This window comes from Musa acuminata, chromosome BXJ2-1 (assembly GCF_036884655.1).
Source record: "Musa acuminata AAA Group cultivar baxijiao chromosome BXJ2-1, Cavendish_Baxijiao_AAA, whole genome shotgun sequence".
Taxonomy (NCBI): domain Eukaryota; kingdom Viridiplantae; phylum Streptophyta; class Magnoliopsida; order Zingiberales; family Musaceae; genus Musa; species Musa acuminata.
In genome coordinates this window covers 4063911-4084531 of record NC_088338.1, presented here as the reverse complement: position 1 = coordinate 4084531, position 20621 = coordinate 4063911, and the positions used below count along the sequence as shown (strand labels likewise).

General features: G+C 36.1%; 1 protein-coding gene across 1 annotated transcript; it reads right to left on the bottom strand.

Annotated features, from left to right (window-relative positions):
- Positions 1-654: 654 nt before the first annotated feature.
- On the bottom strand, positions 655-20036 carry LOC135598024 (protein STRUBBELIG-RECEPTOR FAMILY 5-like). Its single transcript, XM_065091549.1, has 16 exons — positions 19812-20036; positions 18753-18885; positions 17666-17737; positions 17525-17590; positions 17157-17228; positions 17001-17072; positions 15700-15771; positions 15556-15621; positions 14700-14765; positions 14336-14598; positions 11894-12162; positions 3430-3701; positions 2015-2135; positions 1785-1921; positions 1153-1309; positions 655-911 (listed from the first exon to the last, which is right to left on the bottom strand). Exons 1-16 carry the CDS (start codon positions 19897-19899, stop codon positions 768-770), a joined length of 2070 nt encoding a protein of 689 aa, XP_064947621.1. The 5' UTR covers positions 19900-20036; the 3' UTR covers positions 655-767.
- Between the last annotated feature and the right edge of the window lie 585 nt (positions 20037-20621).

Below are 20621 nucleotides of genomic sequence, written 5' to 3'. Positions count from 1 at the left end.
ATATCTAAAATATTTTTATTACTTTCACCGAGTATTTAACCATACAATTAAATTTAAAAGAGTAAGAGATATAAGGCTATAGAATTTGTTTGGTGGTATGAAAAAATTTTTAGCTTGACTTATAAATATCCACGCAACATGACATGCTATGACATGACAATTAAGCCTAACTTTTTTTTTTAGATCCGATAATATAATATTTAAGATGTAAATATATTGGATAAAATTTTGAAGTAAATCTAATACATTATTGATGTTTTAGATATAAAATATATAAGACAATACTTAATGTAACATTAAAATTACATTCTTATTTTTTATAATTTTAGAAAAGAAAAACCAAATGTACAATTGCATCCCGAACCCAAAAATATCCCTCCAATTGGCATCCGCAACCTCGGTCAATAATCAAATGTTTGATTTATATTTTTTTGTTTACGAATAGTAAATATGAATTTTAACTAGTAAAGACTTTCATAAGTCATTTCCATCTCCATACATTTACACGAAAACTCCAATATACTTTACATATTACTATACTACATGAAGAATTTTAATTTCAGCAGCTACGGTATGTTGTTTTGTTTAATAAATTAAGCTTCCTCTTTCACCAATAGAGAAAAAACATATCCGAATGGCTAATTACTCGTGAAATGTGAAGATAACAATGAGCGTCGTATATCAATGAACATGACAACTAAGCAATTCAATGGAATTGATTGTGATGCTCTGAAAAGGATAAAAAATTCAGTGAGTTCAAGAAGTCCTCAATTATATCCATAATCAGAATCATCGCTCCTGCGAGAAGTGCTCATATCTCCACCCATCCTCATGTTAAAGCTAGGGCGTTGAACGCAACGAACCAGCGCTTGCACCACCTCGGACATTGCAGGACGGAACTCAGGCTCAGACTGGATCAATCAAAAGAAACACAGAAATAAGTGACCTGTGAATAAAATGGCAAGTAGCACCACTGCAGATATAACGGTTTCAGGACAAATCTATGCATGATTGTTGATCTCAATAAGAAAAAAAGGTTATTTGTGAACTGCATGGTGTCATGCTTAAGATGTGCAGTGAAGAATTGTCTCACTTATCAAGATTCTCAAGCAGTGACTGTAGTAAAATGGAGAGGCGTAGAAAGCACTTTACCTGGATGCAGAGAGCAACAACATCAGCAAATCGAGATAGTGACTTTGGCGGGTAAAGTCCCCGCAGTGCAGGGTCCACCATCCGTGCCAATGCATCGATGTCATGAAGTTGTGGTGCTGCCCATCGAACTAATGACTGCTCTAGTCTTGGCTTAGAACTGAAAATTTAAAAGTAAAGTTCAAATAATGGAATGAAGGTGAAACCACAAGCAGTGGCTCCTCGAATGCACGACATCCATATAGAAGTTGAATTGCAACAGAATAACATAGGAATTACGCAGATAAGTAAATGATCTCTAGACAGTTTGTCCTTATTTAATGCACATTTTGGTCTCTAAATGGTGATTAAAATGTGACAAGTATAAGAAAAAAAAGATCAAGCATCTAAGCCCCAAGTAAATAGCCAATGGCCCTTATTCGTTTTTCTTATAATGAAAAAAAAAATCTCAATAGCTTCAATGGACTAGCCTAAGTGAAAGATCATTTCTGTGTGCCTTCACAAATCAATGATATTTGATATTAAAGATCTCCACATCTCAGCAGATTGCAATACTACATGTTGATAAACAGAAAAAAAACCAAATCCCAGCTCCACAAATCAAGATTCTAGTGACTAGCCCTGTATTTGATTACCTGTCGTAGGGCTTACGACCTGTCAACAACTCTAGCATGACCACTCCAAAGCTGTAGACATCACTCTTAATTGTATAGGCAGAAGGTTTTGTGCATTCAGGAGCATTGTATCCAGGGCCCAAGTTATCATTTGTATCCTGTTGCAAAAAGACAGAAGTCAGTGACTCAGAATTGTGGCCCAAAAGTCAAGCATGGTTGCATCACACGATGGAAGTGAACTTAGTTGAAACCTCAAAGAAGACTGTTAGACCGCAATCAGCCAAGCGTGGGTTTAGCTCAGCATCAAGCAAGATGTTTGCAGACTTGATGTTTTTGTGAATTGCAGATGGGGAGCAGACTTCATGCAAGTACCTGAACAAGCATAAAGTGATTGTCAATTTAAATAGGCAGATATGTACAATATGGTAGCAGACTCATGTTCTACTGAGAAATACCGGATGATAAAATTGGTATACTGAGAAACATGAAGATTGACCATGTTGAAATTTTGGCAATTTTGTTCAACTATTTTGGCTGAATATAGTGATCAGTAAATTATATGCCAATAAAGCCATCTAGTGTATTGCATCTCTCATGAAAAACTGACCAGAATAGGTGTCTACTGAGTCTTTGGAATAGGTTATCACAATCATCTTATAAAGAAAATGCTAGTCCTCCCTTCTGTGTCTAGACAAAATTTAGAATTCACAGGATAATCGTACTGCACAATTGGATGACTCAGTCATGTGAAGAAGGTTACAAAAACTTCAAATTTAGGGAATCCCATGATAGTCTATTTTGAAACTGAAATACAGGCTTCCTAAATTGATGATCATAACTTGAGGTATGATTGAGAGGCCAAACACAAGTAAATCATTGCTTTTCCAAATACTTTTCTTCCTTTTGTTTGTTATGGAATGCAGTAGATAGTATTGCAGAAATACTCAGTAATAAAAGTTCATGTTGAGCAAGTTTCAGGCTTGGAAGGTAATTCATGTTCGTAGAAAGGTTAATCCGTGTGTTCATCGGTTAGCTAATCATGCCAAATGTAATCAGATAGAGGTTTTGCGGAGGGACACCTGACCTCCTTCTCTATCTTCTTTTTTGAGCTCTGATGAGCAGAGCTTAGGATGTAATAGTTCTCTTTCTTAATTAGCAATTTACTGCAGAGAAGCACGGTCTTTAGGTACATTTCCAATTGCAAAACTGCACAAAAGGCACTCAACAATTTAACCAGACAACTATTTGACTCTTAGCATTGCATGTGTAAATTTGCTCAGATATATTAGATTTATTAACCACAGAATAACAGATTAAAGAGCTAACATACTCACATTTAAAAATCATAGAACAGAATCAGAAAGTATTGCTTAGTTTGCAAAATTAAACTGTAAGAAGTTCTTAACTTACAAATTTTGTAACATAAACTATGTTTCACAAGACTTGATGCTGCAAAGAGAAAAAATAGTGACTGCGTTTCATTTACTTTTGGAAACATTAACAACAGTTGCTGATTATTCATTCTGTTCAAAGCCTGACTTGACAATGAATATATGTGGTAGAAGATAATATGCAATGTAAATTAGACGTACAAGGGAGAAAATACATGCTCATTATCACTATCATGCATTTCCACTTAAATGGCATGTTAACGATATCTACTTACTCTAGAGCACAAGCTGTCCCAAGAGCAATTCTTACTCGAGTTTCCCAAGTCAATGGTTTGCTATAATCATCCGACAAATGTAAGAAACCATGAAGAGAACCATTCCGTTGGAGTTCGTAGACTAAAAGTTGGTAACCAGGCTCTGAGCAATAGCCCAGAAGTTCAGCAATGTTTGGATGGTGCAGCTTGGAAATGCCAGAGACTAATTCCTTAAAGTTATAAGAAGACCTCCCAGATAAACTTAATGCCTCTATCTTCTTAACAGCCAAAACCTGGCTAGCAACATAAGTTATGAATATTCAACCACAATTAATCAGAATTATGAAATATTAAATAACAAAAAAGTTTGATAACTCAACCATGTTAGATACTGATCAGTTACAATGTAAAAGGTATATATCATAGGAACAATTTGCAGCACACGACATCGATTTGTCTTGTCATTATGTATCATCTCCTTTAGCATGGGAAAAATCCAACCCGAATATTGACCAACCTGATCTAAAACTTGACCACTAAAAATAAGAAAAGTTGGCAATAAAAAAACCATAGAAATTCCTGCTCAATTGCCTGACAGGTCCTGCCAACTACCTGGACCAACCTGGCAACTGATCTACTTACTAATCATTCACCACATGTTTATAAGTTGATCTACTTCCTAATGAGGCAACCAACCTCTGGAATTCTTTTTCCTACCTCAACAGTCTCTCTTTATCTTTTTCATCATATTAGACAAAAGACTTTCTTAAGCATCAGAGGGACTAGCAAGTAGGAACCTCAGTTATTTTAACCAACTTCAGGGCTAATCAGCTTGAAGATGACCTAGTTCTTATCAGCTGTCCCTCGTCATTTGATTTAGACATGTCCCCTGATCATCACTGCATAACAAGATAATAAGACACAAAATAGATTCCTCAATCTTCATTACTTCATTCTGTAATGTTGCGAATCCTTAAACACGGCACTCCTAACTATATCCTCACTTTACCTACCAAAGAACTACATGTTCGCCAATGATCATAATCTTAATTCCCTCCACCCATATCTATGGTAATCCAGGACATATGCATCTTATTGTCTCATTTTACAACAGATACACCTAAAGATTATTATGTCTGTGCACTTTGTGTGCACATATCCTTGTCAGCAAGGAGAAGACGATAATATCCTGCATTGGGATGCTCAAAGTTATGCAGTCCGTTTGTAATATGATGCAGAATATATTGGTTGCCCATGAATCTTGTTACCAGTTCCTGAGGTACCACTTGATACAACTATAAAGAAATAATCTTCAGATTATTGTATTCACATCATCTAGGGAAATAATCCCGCTACAATTATATTATTGTGTTCACACCATCTAAGAAAATAATCCCTCTACAATCATTGACCTATTGATTTCATTCCTAACTCCTAAGTTAAGAAGCTGATTAATTATGATCACCCTTGATTTAGGATATTGACAGGTTTTGTAAACTTGTATGAATAGCATTGTGCAGTAAGGGAATATAACAACGAGCAATACTTTCCTTTCCTTTGTGTGAAGTCTTTCTTCTTATCCCTAACCTCTCTTTATGGTATCAAAGCCTCTAGTTATCATTTCCAACTCCTAAAAGTATCTTCTTTGAGGTACAACACCCACAAGCATTGTCCACAGCCACTGCACACCTGCAACCAAATCCACAATCGCAGCAATACATCCTTCTTCACCCTTCAAACAAGGTAACCAAAGTTTCTTCTCAAACTTTTTTTTTTTTTAATCTTTAACTCCATCTTCACGACCGAGCTTGGTGAGTTTCAAACCAACAATTCGGTATCCATCAACCCCACATTACAACTTCCATTGAAACTCACCAAGCTCAACTATACCTCTTGGAGATCTCAAGTAATCAACCTGCTTTATGGCTATGATCTTATCGGCTTCATCGATGGAACAAGCATGTGCCCTCCTGAAATAATCAAAACCTAGGAGGATCTTATTGCAAACCCAGAATGGAAGCTTTGGAAAAGACAAGATAGACTCCTACTTCATGCTATCACAGCCTCTATCTCAGATCAAGTCATTCCTTTAATTTCTTCCGCAACATCATCAGTCGAAGCTTGGTCCAAACTTGAGAAAATTTATGCCAAGAAATCCAGCACAAGGATGCTTGGTCTAATGAGCACTCTTGCAAAAACAACAAAGGAGGGAAAGACAATTGACGAATATATGCGTTCTATCAAGGTAAAGACAATAAGTGCTAATGACTTGGCACTTATTGGATTTCCTTCAGATGAAGATGAGATTATTATTGCTATTCTTAATAATCTTGGTGATGAGTACAAAGAAATCAATGATGCAATAAGGGCTCGAGATGCACCTAAATCATTTGAAGAGCTTTATGATAAGCTCTCTGATCATGAGAGGTTTCTCAATCAAGAAGAGCCCAAGAAGGAAAAAGCAATCATCACTGCTCAATATAACAAAAAATCCAACAACAAAAACAAAGGAGGAAACAATGGTGGCTATCCAAATCAAAAGGGACAAGCTAACAAAGGGCAACATCAAAACTACAAGAATTTTGCTAATAACAAACCCTATCAAGGTGGCTTCAATCCAAATTGGCATCCTCCATATAACAATCAACCGAAAGTTGTTTGTCAACTTTGCAACAAGATCTGTCAGAGTGCCAAAATGTGCAAGTCACGACCACAACCACTATACAAGCTGCAAGCCAATTTCATGACCAATGGATCTTCTAGTAATAATAGAAGTTGGGTGATGGACTCCGGTGTTTCTCATCACTTCATATTTGATCTGCAGAATCTCTCCATGCATTTAGAATATGGTGGTACAGATAATACAATTATTGGTGATGGTAATGGAATTCCTATCTCTCATGTTGGGTGTAAATAGATTTTTCATATCAAATGGAATCCTGATGGGTTTATAGCAAGATATAAAGCTCATTAGGTAGCAAAGGGATTTCACCAACAACCTGACATCGACTTTACTGATACATTTAGCCCAATTGTAAAACCAACCAATTGTTCTCACTATTGCTATTTCTTGTGGTTGGCCGTTGGGGCAACTAGATGTCAATAATGTCTTCCTACAGGGCACTCTTATTGATACTATTTATATGCAACAGCCTCCATGATTTATTAACTCTGACTTCCCTACACATGCATATAAACTAAGAAAAACTCTTTATGGACTTTGTTAGGCACCACGAGCATGGTACACTAAATTACGCAAATATTTGGAATCATACGACTTTGTCAACTCAAAATCTGATTCATCATTATTCATTCTTCACTATGGCAATATCACTCTACTTCTACTTGTCTATGTAGATGATATTATAATTATAGGGAGCTCGCTTGACTTTGTGTGACAATTAATAAGTGCCCTCTCCAACCGCTTTTCTATCAAGGATCTTGGTCTCCTAAATTACTTTCTTGGTGTTGTGACAGTACCTACCTCATTCGGGCTTTTCTTATCACAACACAAGTATGTACGTGATTTATTTGACAGGGCTAAGATGGATAGTGCCAAAGAAGTTTTCAGTCCCATGTCCACATCATCCACCTTGAAGCTTAATGATGGCTCACCCCTAGTTGGCGCTACTCTTTATCGCTCTACACTTGGTGCCCTGCAGTTACTTTCCCTCACTCGACCAGATATTTCATTTGCAATCAACAAACTATCTCAGTTTATACATTGGCCATCATCAAACCATTGGACTGCAGTCAAGCAGTTCCTTCATTACCCAAAAGGTACTTTAAAGTTTAAACTACGGTCTTTTAATTTGTAAAGACTCTCCATTAAGTCTTCAAGCTTTTGTTGATGTAGACTAGGTTGGAAATCTTGATAAGTGGACGTCGACCTCTGCTTGTATTATTTTTCTTGGAGCTAACCCAATAAGTTGGAGTTCAAAAAAACAAAAAACTATTGTTCGATCGTCTACAAAGGCTGAATACCATGCTGTTGCATCCACTGCTGCTGACATTAATTGGGTGCAGAACTTGCTTCGTGAACTTCAAATTGGACAATCATCTCCTCCAACTATATATTGTGACGATGTTGGTGCTATTTACCTTTGTGCTAATCCAGTCTTTCACTCGCAAATGAAGCACATAGTCATTGACTTTCATTTTGTTCGTGACCAAGTTTCTTAGAAGCAACTCCATGTTAGCCATGTTCATACTGCCAAACAACTTGCAAACTCCTTAACGAAGCCGCTATCACATCAACATTTTACTTGACATTGTTCCAAGATTAGTATTCATGATGGAAGACCAATCTTACGGGGGCCTATAAAGAAATAATCTTCATATTATTGGGTTCACATCAGCTAGGGAAATAATTCCTCTAAAATCATTGACTTATTGGTTTCATACCTAAGCTAATAGGGTGATTGATCATGATCACCCTTGATTTAGGATATTGACAACTTTGTATACTTGTATAAATAGCATTGTGGAGCAAGGGAATATAACAATGAGCAATACTTTCTTCTCCTTTGTGTGAAGTCTTTCTTCTCATCCCTCACCTCTTCTTAACAACGTCGCTTCCTAGTGCATAATTAAACTATCAGTTCTCCGGGAATATATACAACCATCCCTGTGTACAATCCTAGTAGAACTTAATGCTCAATCCAAAAATAACAGATATGTCCAGTTAGCTCTGCAATTGGAACAATAATGCCATGCACAGCGTAAAAAGGAAAAGGTTTATCATTATTAAGAATCAACAACCACAATTCATGAAAATACAAGTGAGCACTAACAATTGCAAATTCATTGAATCAACTATTTGAGTGTCAGACAAGTTCTAGGTCTCCACTAATTTTTAAACGAGCTTATAACAAATAAAATTTATAATTTCATTTAAAAATGAATCCCTTTTTTTCTTTTTAGACCCTCTTCAAGCCAATTTGTTATAGAATAAACCTCATTGATGCATCATGTTTTAACCTTTAGACACTTTTTAGTAAGTTCATCATAATCTGACCAAAGTTATCTGATAGGATAGAGGCAATAAAATGTGGGTGGTTGAAATAGTGTAGGCAAAATTATTTGAGGTTTTTATTAATATCATACTGATGTAGGATAAACACATGCAAGGGATTTTAAAATGAGACTAAAACATCTGATTGGTTAATAATCAACAAGGCTGTAAAATCTTCTTATTATTTTTTGAAATTAATGTTTCAAATTTAACTAGCATGAAAGAAGAAAATATTAAATAATTTTGAGAATTAAAATAAAGAACAAATATGAAGCTCACTCAGGATCTAGAAATCACTTCTAAGGATGAAGAGCCCTCAAGTCTCACACATAGGTGACTTCATGGCACCATTAGTGAAGCAAAACTTCTTTTTACATATTTAAACTTCAAACACTTCACCATTTCATTGCTTAGCACCTGTTTTCCTTTAAATGAACCCTCCAATTTTAGAATATTGTATTCCTTTCATCAGGGTTGATCAATCACCCATTTTGTTTTTCTAAAGAATTTCTACTTCCAATTGTTTAACAAATGATCTTTCGTACTTAGGTGACTCTTGATTGGAATTAGCTTTCTTCAATCAAGCCCAATAATCTCATTTCTTCTTCTTGGGCAAGCTTTGTAGTTAGCCTAAAGGCATGCCAGATGGCAACCTATTACATTTGTAAATAAAATAAAATATTGAAAACAAAAATGGCTCCTGCATCACGCCAATGCAAGATCCAATTCGCGTTATTTCTGCATAAATATCTCATTAATGATAGCCAATATAGATATTATCCATGGCCAAACTTATATATTATTCGAGGACATAATAGCTAGTGTAACACCCGGATTAGTCTTACATTGGAAAGAAACAAGCCAATCTTAATCTAACTAAGATTGGCTTATAAGAGTATGATGAGTGTACTACTATCAACTTCAGCTTAAGCATTTTGACCAGTGGCATAGATCAAACGAAGTTGATGGGTCAGTTAGCTTATCAGACCCAGGTCGTGACATTTGGTATCAGAGCCAACCTAGTATTTAAGCATGGTGAAGGAGCTCGAGTAGAAAAAGGCTACCCATGGATGGAGTTAGAGAACTCATCAAAGCGTAGAGCCACCATTGAGCTATGCCTCACATGTACCATACTAGAGTTTGATCTAGGTAATGTTGGGCTTTGACGAGGACGACAAGCCCTTGAGTGGAAAAAATTGTAACACTCCGATTAGTCCCACATCGAAAGTGGGTAAGATTAAAATTAGCTTATAAGAGTTTGATGAGTATATTATTATTAACTTTAGCTTAAGCATTTTGACGAGTGGCTTAAGCTAAACGAAGTTGTTGGGTTAGTTAGCCTATCAGGCTTGGGTCAATGCAGGTCTACATAAGTTAGATGGTCGTTTTGTCATTTTTTTATGAGTAGAGATAAAGTTTATGCTCCTCTTGTAGGTAGGAAACTTTTCATCTCACCTTTTAAATATGAACATGTATATGGATGATTAGAATGTGCTTTATCGAAATTAACATTATCATTTCCAAAGTACAACGTCCTAAACCATTCATGTTATGCCTTTTGCATAAAAAGGTTGATATATACGTGTTTTGTCCATCTCTACCTATGAACGAAGATACACATGTGTATACACATTCTGTATGTAAAAATGTAAATGTATAAATATGTTAGTATTGTAAATGCAAGTATTTATTAAGAGAGGAACACGGTTCACAACTTACATATGTGAAAAATATACTTCCTGATGATCAAGCAATCTAATATTCTTTTTAATTGATGCCAACAATTTGAATTCAGTAAGTCCTCATCGTAAAGATACCCTCAATAATTCATGCATGACAACATTTTGTCCATGTAGGATTCTGTTACAAAGCACGCAACCATGCTCTTCTATAGTTTGAAGTTTGAACTAAGCTACAATCCAATGTTCAAGATTAGATTGAATTGAGAAACTGAACCAAGACAAAACATCCTTGTACTTACAGACAAAGTGAGTTGTATTCAGGATCAGAATTTAAAGCAATAAAACCATATTTAAGGACTGTTTTCTTCAACACGTACGAAATCCATGAACTAGGAAAATCAGCTTTACACCTAAAGAAATAAATTAGCAGCCAAAACACAAATATTCAAATGAATATCACAGTGCAGGAATTTTTAACTGGAATTGCTTAAGTGAATGATGGATAAGGATTCAGATAGATTAACCAATCAAATAGTTCATAAAGCAAACGAGAAGAAACACAACAAAAAGGCAATAGTTAGATTCATGCTCGTATGACCCTAACATGACAGCCTTATTTCACTGGCAGCTGTTGCAAAACATAGCACATTACTCACATTTCATGACGTTTGTACTCATGGCTGTGTACTTTCAGAGCATATGGATATTAAAGAATAAACCAAGTGCATAACACTCCCACCAATGCCGCATCTGGAGAGGATCAATATGCGTGGTCTTACCCAAGGTTTGCAATTTTATATCGTACCAGATTATCGAGCTCAGTTCGATACGGTACGAGTATACCGAGCGATGCGCTCTGGCATACCGTTCGGTGTGTATGTATGTATGTATATGTATATGTATATATATATGTATATATATATATATATATATAATAATAATAATAATAATAATAATAATAATAATAATAAGTTAAAAAATAAAAAGAAGGGCGACGTCGCCTCGTTTTTTCTCCTCGCGTGGATGAGGAGAAGTCGCCGATGATACCGAGGCCTCGTCGCCTCAAACGAGGAGGCAACATCTCATATGCGGCGTCCGGCGAGGGAGGGCGACGACGGATCTCCAGGTTCTCTCTTTTCTTCTTCCCCTTCTTCCTTCTCCCTCGGCTAATACCGCCCCGTAGCGGGTGACGACAATCGAAATCAACCGTCACCGACCGATTTCGCATGGTAACGGGGCGGAAACAACCCCAATCGACGATATCACCTGGTAGCGAGTGGTCCACGTACCGGTTTGCTAGTGGATCGGTACGGGCGGTATCATTCGAAATTAAAAACCTTGGTCTTACCCTTACAAATGAAATCACTCTCATAAAATATATTAAGGTTTTAAATTTCGGATATCGAACAAGTACCAGTTCCAGTATGGATCTGAGTCATACCAATGTATTGTTTGGAAAATAAAGACGTTATTGTCCGATACAAACCCTGCACCGAATGATGTAGACCTTGTACTAGTGCACACCTTGTACTAGGTGGACCAGATGGTATAGACCTTGTACCTAGTGGTATAAGCCTTCTACAGGACGTACGACTAGGTTGTACTGTGATCCACATGCCGGTAGGCTATCAAACCAGTAAATATTGCAGGTACTAAACCATACATGGTGGTACTGTAAAGTGTAAACTTTGGTATATACACCATTATTTGTGTGATAAGAGAGAAAGATAGAGACAGCTATCTCAGGGCATTTTCAGATAAATGCAAAATTTTCCAAGCATAAATGTACCTTTCCATCAGCAGATTTTGCCTTGTATGTGCGTCCAATGTTCCCTTGCCCAAGAAGGCGGCTAGCACTGAAACTCAAGGTAGCAGCTTGCAAATCTGCTAAAGAATAAATTGTGGGACTAATGTGGTCTGTGCTTCTTCTGGAATTAGATCTTTTTGCAAACTGATTATCACTTAACGGTTTTTGAGTATCAGCCAATGGTGTTTTTAGATCCAAGGAAGGATTTTCAAAAGCTTTCATGTCAACTGAAGAAGACGAATCCTTAAGCCCTGCAAGCAGATTCCATAACAGATTATGAAAGGAGCATAATTTTTTTAATAATGACTGTGAAAGAGAAAATCTCCAAGAGAGACATATAAATGAACTAAATGAAAACAGAAATTTTGACTCATCAGATATGAGTTCCAGAAATTATCATTATCAGAATTCAAGACCAAATCAAAAGTTGCAAATTGACTTCTTTTTGACAGAAAAAGGAGTAGAACAAGAATATTAGTATTGACAGAACTGAACAAAAGTCAAAAAACTTCGGCAACCAGGTCGATTTTACTATGTACACATCAATGGCAATATAAAATGTCCACCAAGTTATGGTAGAATCCATTAAATAAGAAATCTCTAGTCAATCATCAGATAATTCAATAAATTGCTTGTACAAAATGGGCTTCATTACAATATAAGATGCTATTAAAACATCAACTAGCAAATAGAATCTCATCTAAAATACAGAATTTAAGTTATTCAGTTCTTATGCACTTTCCGTAGACAATAGTTAAAGAGAGTGAATTTATTAGGAAAGAACCTAAAACTTCAATGAACTTCTTACTGGGGTTAGAGCAACTTGAACAGTAACAACCCTGAACTTGACAAAGAATTCTGTGGGACAATAACTCTCCTGCTAAACTAACAAAAAGATAATGGTGAAATGAGTTGCCATGTTTCGATCTCTCACCATAAGATGGGGTAACATATAAATAATTACCATAAATAGCAAAATGAATCCTCTCGACTCCTTACTAGAATTTAGAACTGAATAATCACCTTCAGATGTCTGTTGAATCAACATGCCTACTCTATATGGAAGTCAACTTGCTTCTGGATTCAAAAGTAAACCAAGATCATATCAGGTTGTATATTTCCATTAAAATGCCTACAACAAGAACAAGCATAAGGTCTCAACTATCTAGGGCTTGGTACATAGATCTTTTTCCATAAATATAGTTATATATAGCAACACTTTTGTTCAAACAATTATCAATCTCTTTTTATTGTTTCAAATAAAATTTTATTAAGCCTTTCTCCACCCTCGTGCCATGATTCCAAATTTACTCACCTCAGCTAACCAGTAATCTCCAAACCTCCCTTAAACACAGCATGCCATCTTGAATGGTCTTTCTCATTCTTAGACTTCCTCATTAAATCTTCAGTACTATCTTAACATTTGAGAAATGTAATATTTTTATTTCTTCAAAAATCTCATGCTTCCACCTTGATATAGTCATCTCAGCAACTCTTTGTACGTATGGTTTTGCAACTACCAAACTTCTCTTTGTAACTACTAAACATTTTGATCCATAAAGCACAGGTAACCTTATGATTGTCATATAAAAAGGAACACGCGACGATCATGCCACTCCAAAGGCCTCTACAATTTAAGCATTCTACTTTCTATTATATGCCTATAAACAAGATCCTGATTGACTACCAACAATGTGGACCTTCTGTGTATTCTATGGTTAACCTTCAAACTATTCACATTAAAATAAACAAGGATCCATGTAAAATGAACAGTAAATTTCACTTTTAAGCTTTAGCGAACCACATCATATTGCTGGAGTAAAAGATTAAGTGCCTAAATACAATCACTTAGATTTGTTGCTCCTAATGAATATCGGTATCCCATGTAACATGCTTGAATATCCTTTATGTCAAATAACAGGTATCTTCCCATTGAAACATTATTACCTATACCTGCCACTAATGCCAGCACAACTCTTGGTGTATCATCAGCGATATGCATGACAAAATTGACTATCTACAAGCTACTAAAAACAACTTAACACATCATTCTCTTACCAAAAAATTACTTCAGCATGATCTTACAAGTTGGATTTTGCACCAGGTGAGTATTGGTAGGCTGTCAGATCCAAATTAGATAGTGATATCATATGAGATTCTTTTTCGATTTGAGTTTTGTAGAATGAATATAGAATCATATATCCATGAGTTTACAGTTTCTTTACTACAAACAGAAATCATATATGAACAGCCATATGATAACATTACAAAGTTTCTGGAGCTTTAATGCGATGGAAGAAACAAACTAAAAACTTTTTGCATACTAGAAGCGTAAATGATACTACAATCAGAATTTGTATAAGAGCAGCTATCTGATAATATAACATAAAGATTCTGGACAATTTACAACATGAAAGAAACTACCTGCAAACTCATCGTCTACCAGAGGTGTAAATGACCTGTTCTGGCTATGTTGTTCGTCAATATAACAAGATGAAGCTGAAGATCTTCGCTTAAGCAGAGCCATCATAATGAGAATCGCAACTAAGACAGCTATCACGATCACAGCAATGGCTGCAGCTTTCATCCCTGAATGTTTATTTGTGGATGAGCTTCCACCAGTTCTGTCTGCAGCTTTAGACATACCTGGAGGAGCTGGTCCAGATGACCAAGAATTTCCATCAACCCTTACGAAAGAAATTAGTAGCCATCAGAAAGGATTAGACAAAGCAGCAAATCCATAAAACTAGAAAAGAACCCAAAAAAAAAAAGGCTCAATCCTGCTCACTTAAGATTATCTATACTTCTCAATTTGTTGGGAATCCAACCCGTGAAATGGTTGTTCTGAATATTTCTGGAAGAAAAACAAGAAAACCTGGTTAAAGATTGCTCAGATAATTAGTGAGTTTGCTGGCTTATAACAAGCAAGCAACTCTAAAAAATTTAAAGAATTCAACAGTAAACCATGAGAAAATATATACTAGAAAAATAGGATGTATTGGCAAAAGCACAACAATCTTAACAAACTACTGAATGAGACTTCCTATTCCAAGATATAAACTGTTAGATACGGGCGGTACGGGCGGTACGGGCGGTACGTACCGGTCCGCCAGACTTTCGGTACGCGAACCATATGTTACCGTTCCGACAACTGCTACAGTGCTCGGCACGCCTGAATATACCGCTCGGTACACCTGGGTGTACCGAGCGGTATACCATACCGTACCGGTACCGAGCCCAGGTCGAAACTCCGGTACGGTACGGTATTGCGAACCTTGCTTGAAACTATGTTACTTTTGTATTTCTGATTCCTTGAACACAATTTTTAGCATCATTTATTAACTTCTAATAAGCATCCAAAAGATTTCTCTAAATCAGATGATCATCTTCACTTGATAATTCCAACTTAAAGTGAGTAGAAATGGATTTATATTAAAATTATCCATATTTACAATCATGGCAATCCAATTACTTTTCATATTCAACAAAAAGAGAAAAATGAACCATTAGCTTCCAAGGAACCTTCTTTTAGTATAATTAAACAACAAATGATATGTAGTTACACTTGAAACAATACACCATCCAAGTTTCCAAGCGGATGAAAGGGGCATTGAGTCATGATCTAATTATTCATCAATACTTACAGATCTTCGAGAGAAAGAGGGGCAAGAACACCAAGTGAACCACTAAACTGATTGTTCTGTATATTCCTGTAAATTCAAATATACACAAAATTAGTTCAACAGGAGCTCAAGAAGATAGATTAAAAGAAAACTTCTGTTCCTTACAAAGTTTTGAGACTTGAGAGAGATCCGAAGCTCTGAGGCAGGTTACCTGAGAAGTGGTTGAATGAGAGATCCCTGATGTCATAATAGAGTATGGTCATATGCACAAAGTCCATATAAGAAAAAATGTCATATATAATTTAATTTCTGAATTAAATTAAAAAGACAGACTCATTATTTAATTTCTGAATTCTTAGTCATAGCAAAATTGTGATGTTGGGAAATCACTTTGTGAGAACTCACGATTTTTTAAGTGAAAGATCACCCAATTGGCCAAAATTCCAAACAACATAAATATGAAAATGTATTCAATGTATAACAGGTCAAATCCAAGGACTAAAAAGAAATGACCTTCACGTTGACTATTAAAAAATACATAAACAGGTGAACAATATAAGTACATAAACTGCCTTATCTTAATGACTATTACTCCTTTTTCACAACATGCCTTTGTTGTCATATTAATAAACCCTCACCAGTCCAGCAGTGTAGATAAGTGCACCATCAATTTAACGCCCTGGTGTAGTCTCATAATGGATATGACTTTCATGGTATTTGCCAATTCCTGAGGCATATTTAAGCATGGTATGATACAGTGAGATTGGTTTAAGGAACCCAACTAAGCTTCACCAAAAAGATCCTCCTAAACCACAACCACTGCATCACTAAACCAACATTAGAAATATGCAGATCAGCATCACTAAACCAAGATTTATTCTCTTATCACATATCTAGGAATAGAAATCTCATCTAAGATCTGTATTCTTATATTTTTCAGCGGAAACTATTTCCATAATAAGACTTCAGGTAGAAGGGATTTGCTCTTCTAAATACGGTCATCAAACAAAGGAGGTAGCATAGAGGGTGGCTCCAATTTCTTTATGTATATTCTTTTGAAAGAATCTGTAGAACAAATTAATCCATGTATTTGCCAAAAGAAGGCTAGATGTGCCTATATAAACACATGTGAATAGATACACACACGCATCCCAATATATGCAATATATAACATAGAAAAGTATATACCAGTCAAATCGTACCGAACCAGACGAAATTAAAAACCATAACCAAGACAAAAAGATGATAGATTGAGGAAAAAGAATTTCAAATGTATTAATGGTATAACTTTTTCATTCTAATGGGATCGGCTGATAAGGATCACTAAAACCAAAACGTATAGTTTCATAAAAGAAACTACTTTGGTGGGTCATAAATCACTGGAAGTACAATAGCAATTTTTTTTTCTTTATTTCAAATGAATTTGATTGTCTAATTACATAATAATAAAGAAGAAGTTATCTTACAGCAATGAGAGACTATGAAGTTTTCCGAACACATCAGTCAACTGACCACTGAGCTGGTTATTGGCAAGATTTCTGCATTCCACCATCAACTGACTTATCATTAAGAACCAAGGATGCACGTAGGAGCTTATGCAACGAAAATCAAATTCATCTTACAAATAGTTAAGATCAGTCATCTGAGAAATTGAATAAGGAACCCCTCCAGTAAGTGCATTTCCAGCAAGATTTCTGCACAAGATAAAATGTCAAGCTAAATTCTGGCAAACATTGATATTCTATTAATATGTTAGCAATTTGACCATACAGAGATTAAAATCTCATGTATATGCAAGTCATGCAACCATAGAGTTCCAAATAGTAACTGAACTTGATTTCAACTACGAAAGTCCACCAAACTGATTCATTGTAGATAAAATTTAGGTTTCACTCGACTTTTTGTACTCTTGCAACATGCACATAAGGTTAGAATTGCTAGCTAGAGAATAAATATGATAGATATATGCATGTTTTAAGGTGGGACTTACATATGAATGGCATTAGGTGGAAGTTGGTAAGGTACATCGCCCTGAAGATTGTTCTTGCTCAAATCACTGTACTAAGACCAAGAAAAGGCATGTTAGGTTGCAACATCAATATGTCTAAAGAAATAGCAAGTTAGTTCTTACAAATAAGTTACTGAAGTCAAGCTTGACAGTTGGTAACCCATTGTACCGGTCAATCCAAGACCTGAGAGTTTTCTGGTTGACAGAAATATATATCCAATTAAGTGCCATCAGTAAAGCAATGGCAAAAATATAAAGCAGCTTTCACAAATTGCCTACCAAAATATTAATGTGAAAGGGTAATCATTAATAATCACTCTTGTGAAATGAACCAGAATATTAGATTATACCAAGGCACTAAAGCCTGCAAACCGAAGAAACAGTATGTGTTTCTTTTTCTCGATCATTTACCATCCTCCTATAAAAAGTTCCATGTACTGTTTTTCCTTTAATTTTAAGCTACAATAGTAAAAAGCATAATGCAGTACATTATTAAAAGCATAATCAAGCAACTTTCTTTTCTTCACAGTGTAAGAGTTATTGATATTTAGCTGTTAGAGTCGTAGCCTGGAAAATTCTAACACTGATAATTTTAACATTTTGAGCAATGTTCTGAAGGCCTGCAACACTGTATGCGCAGCCCACAAGTCACAAATCTGCATCTGCAGCTTATATTAGAGTTTAAAACATTCATCATAATCATAGTGAAGTATGTACGGTAACAAGTTACAACCAAACTTTGAACATTAAGTATGTTCAGTTCCTCCACCACCACAAACTCTAGTTGAATTCAAGCAGGTAACAACAACAGTCAAATTAGATAATTAACGAATAAGTATAAACATTTCAATGTGATTTAATTGAAAAGTAATAAGAAAAAGATGAGGTTCAAGAGACTAATGTAATACTTTTCATGGCATACATATTACAGCACAAATTGCAAAGAGTGAAACAGCCTATGTGAAAACATAATCTGCACAAGCAGTGACATGATGAGGATAGACAGAATACATGGTTGCATCTTTGGCATGTGCAGTCAAACCATATAATTACTAAAAGACATTGTTTAAGGTGATCACATGATCATCTACATATATGACCACATAAAGCACATTTTAGAGAGTTGTCTTGGATAAATGGATGGCAATGACTGAACCACAGCAACCAAAGCCAGGAACCATAAGAATCCAAGAAAAAAGAAATTCCTTACATTTCTGTCACGGATGAGCCAGAGCATTTGATGCCTTTCCAATCATTGCCACAGGGATCACCACCGCTGGAACCCCAACCGGTCAACTGAGAGGGGGAGTTTAAGCTGCTATACATAACATTCAAGGCAGAAACTGCAAAAGCAACAAACCAACAGTATCAAAGGAAAGCAGAAAGCCCAAAATCTGAAGAGTGTTGATTATTTGGAAAGGACCATATCGATGGATCAGAACCATAGTTATGATACTCAGACTGAAGGGAGAGACTATTCAGACACAAAAAGAAAAAAACAAGAACAGGACACCCTACTGGTTTGGTTTACTAGTTGGAGAGTATGAACCTTAAAAAGACTGAAAAACAGTCGACACTTTATTGTTACAAAAAAAATTGATTTTTTTAAAGGTCAGTTAAGTATTTTCATTATAAGGATAAAAGAGATGAAAAGCCCTATCGTCCTGGTTATTCTCTTGTTAACATCACCCTTACCATTCTCTTTTACTATATTACAAAAAATTCTATTCATGATATTATCCATATGTTTTAGATTTTTAAAATGATATATTAATATATTCTATTTTTAAAAATAAATATTAAACCTAAGGTAACTACCTATTCCATTCTATATATTAAATATATTATATTCATGATTTTATCCAACCAGTTAAGCTAATAGTTTAACCAATGGCCCATCTCAATCTGGTAACTACATAAAACAATAGAAGTTACGCAGACAGCAGCTGTTGTTCATAGAACATAAATATGAATGCAATTACACATGCATATACACAAATTCAACACATCAACCAGGGGCACGCCCAATTAACTCCAATCGCATTAAGAAACTAATCAAATTGACACAACAATATATTCTTTTCTGATCTCAGGTGTAATCTTTAATTCCTTCCATGTCTTCCGGGTTCACTTAAACATTCCATCTAATGTTTCATTGCAATACTACATCAATCGATCGTTAACAGAATAAATCTAATCATACTCGCAAAGAGGAAGAACAGTACACAAGACGAGCCATCGAGAAGGGAGAAATACGGAAATCGCTTACCATCAGACGAATCGGTCCTGCCGCGGACCAGATTGGAGAGACGCAGAAACAACAAGAAAATCAGCGATGGCGGAAGACAGCGAACCATCTTGGGAGGAGGGGATCTAGGGCTTGGTCGATGTTTCCATGGTGAGGCGCACAGCTAGAGGTGGGAGAAAGGAGGAGGGTGCCGACGCCGTGAGAAGGGAACCCTCGCTTGCTCCACTGGAATCCATTCGCTTGTTCCTATAAAATTAAGTTTTCGCAGCGAGAGATGGAGAGGAAGAAGGAGGTACCGGAAGGCGGCATTCGAGGAGGGGCAACGGAGCCGCGAGGGTGGCGGAGAGCCTCTGCTTTCTTGCTTTCCCTCCCTCCATCCCAACAAAAAATCAAAAAAACCGGCAGTTGGAGCGTGCAATGCACGTGAGCTATAGGAAGGGTTATTATTATTATTATTATTATTATTATTATAAATTCTCATAAAAAGTTTTAAGCTTCGAGAAATACAGAATAATACCCCATTTCCAAAAATTTTGATAGACAGTTGTTGTCACATTTAGGCTTGATAGAATTTATTTGTCTATGCCTCTCTCACTCGTCCACCTCTACCTAGGTAGGCCTCTAACGATCTTTATCATTGATCACCTATGCCACGAGATGAGGGCTATGAGGATAAGGTGGCACCAGTCGCCTTTCATTCATTGGCCCCTAGTTGTATATGCGTTTGTCATTAGTTGTATGTGTTATAGGTGAGGACAACAAGAACGAAGCACACATGGGTAGGTCCAACAGTAGGTCAGCAAGGTTCGCAGAGGCAAGGGTGAGTTCGAT

Excerpts from the sequence above, each read along its gene's own strand:
- LOC135598024 (XM_065091549.1), bottom strand. The coding sequence starts at position 19,899 with ATGGTTCGCTGTCTTCCGCCATCGCTGATTTTCTTGTTGTTTCTGCGT. Across the intron at positions 17,073-17,156 it reads ATGACTGATCTTAACTATTT|AAATCTTGCCAATAACCAGC; the intron begins GTAAGATGAATT and ends GGTGGAATGCAG. Across the intron at positions 12,163-14,335 it reads GGTAGACGATGAGTTTGCAG|GGCTTAAGGATTCGTCTTCT; the intron begins GTAGTTTCTTTC and ends ATCTGCTTGCAG.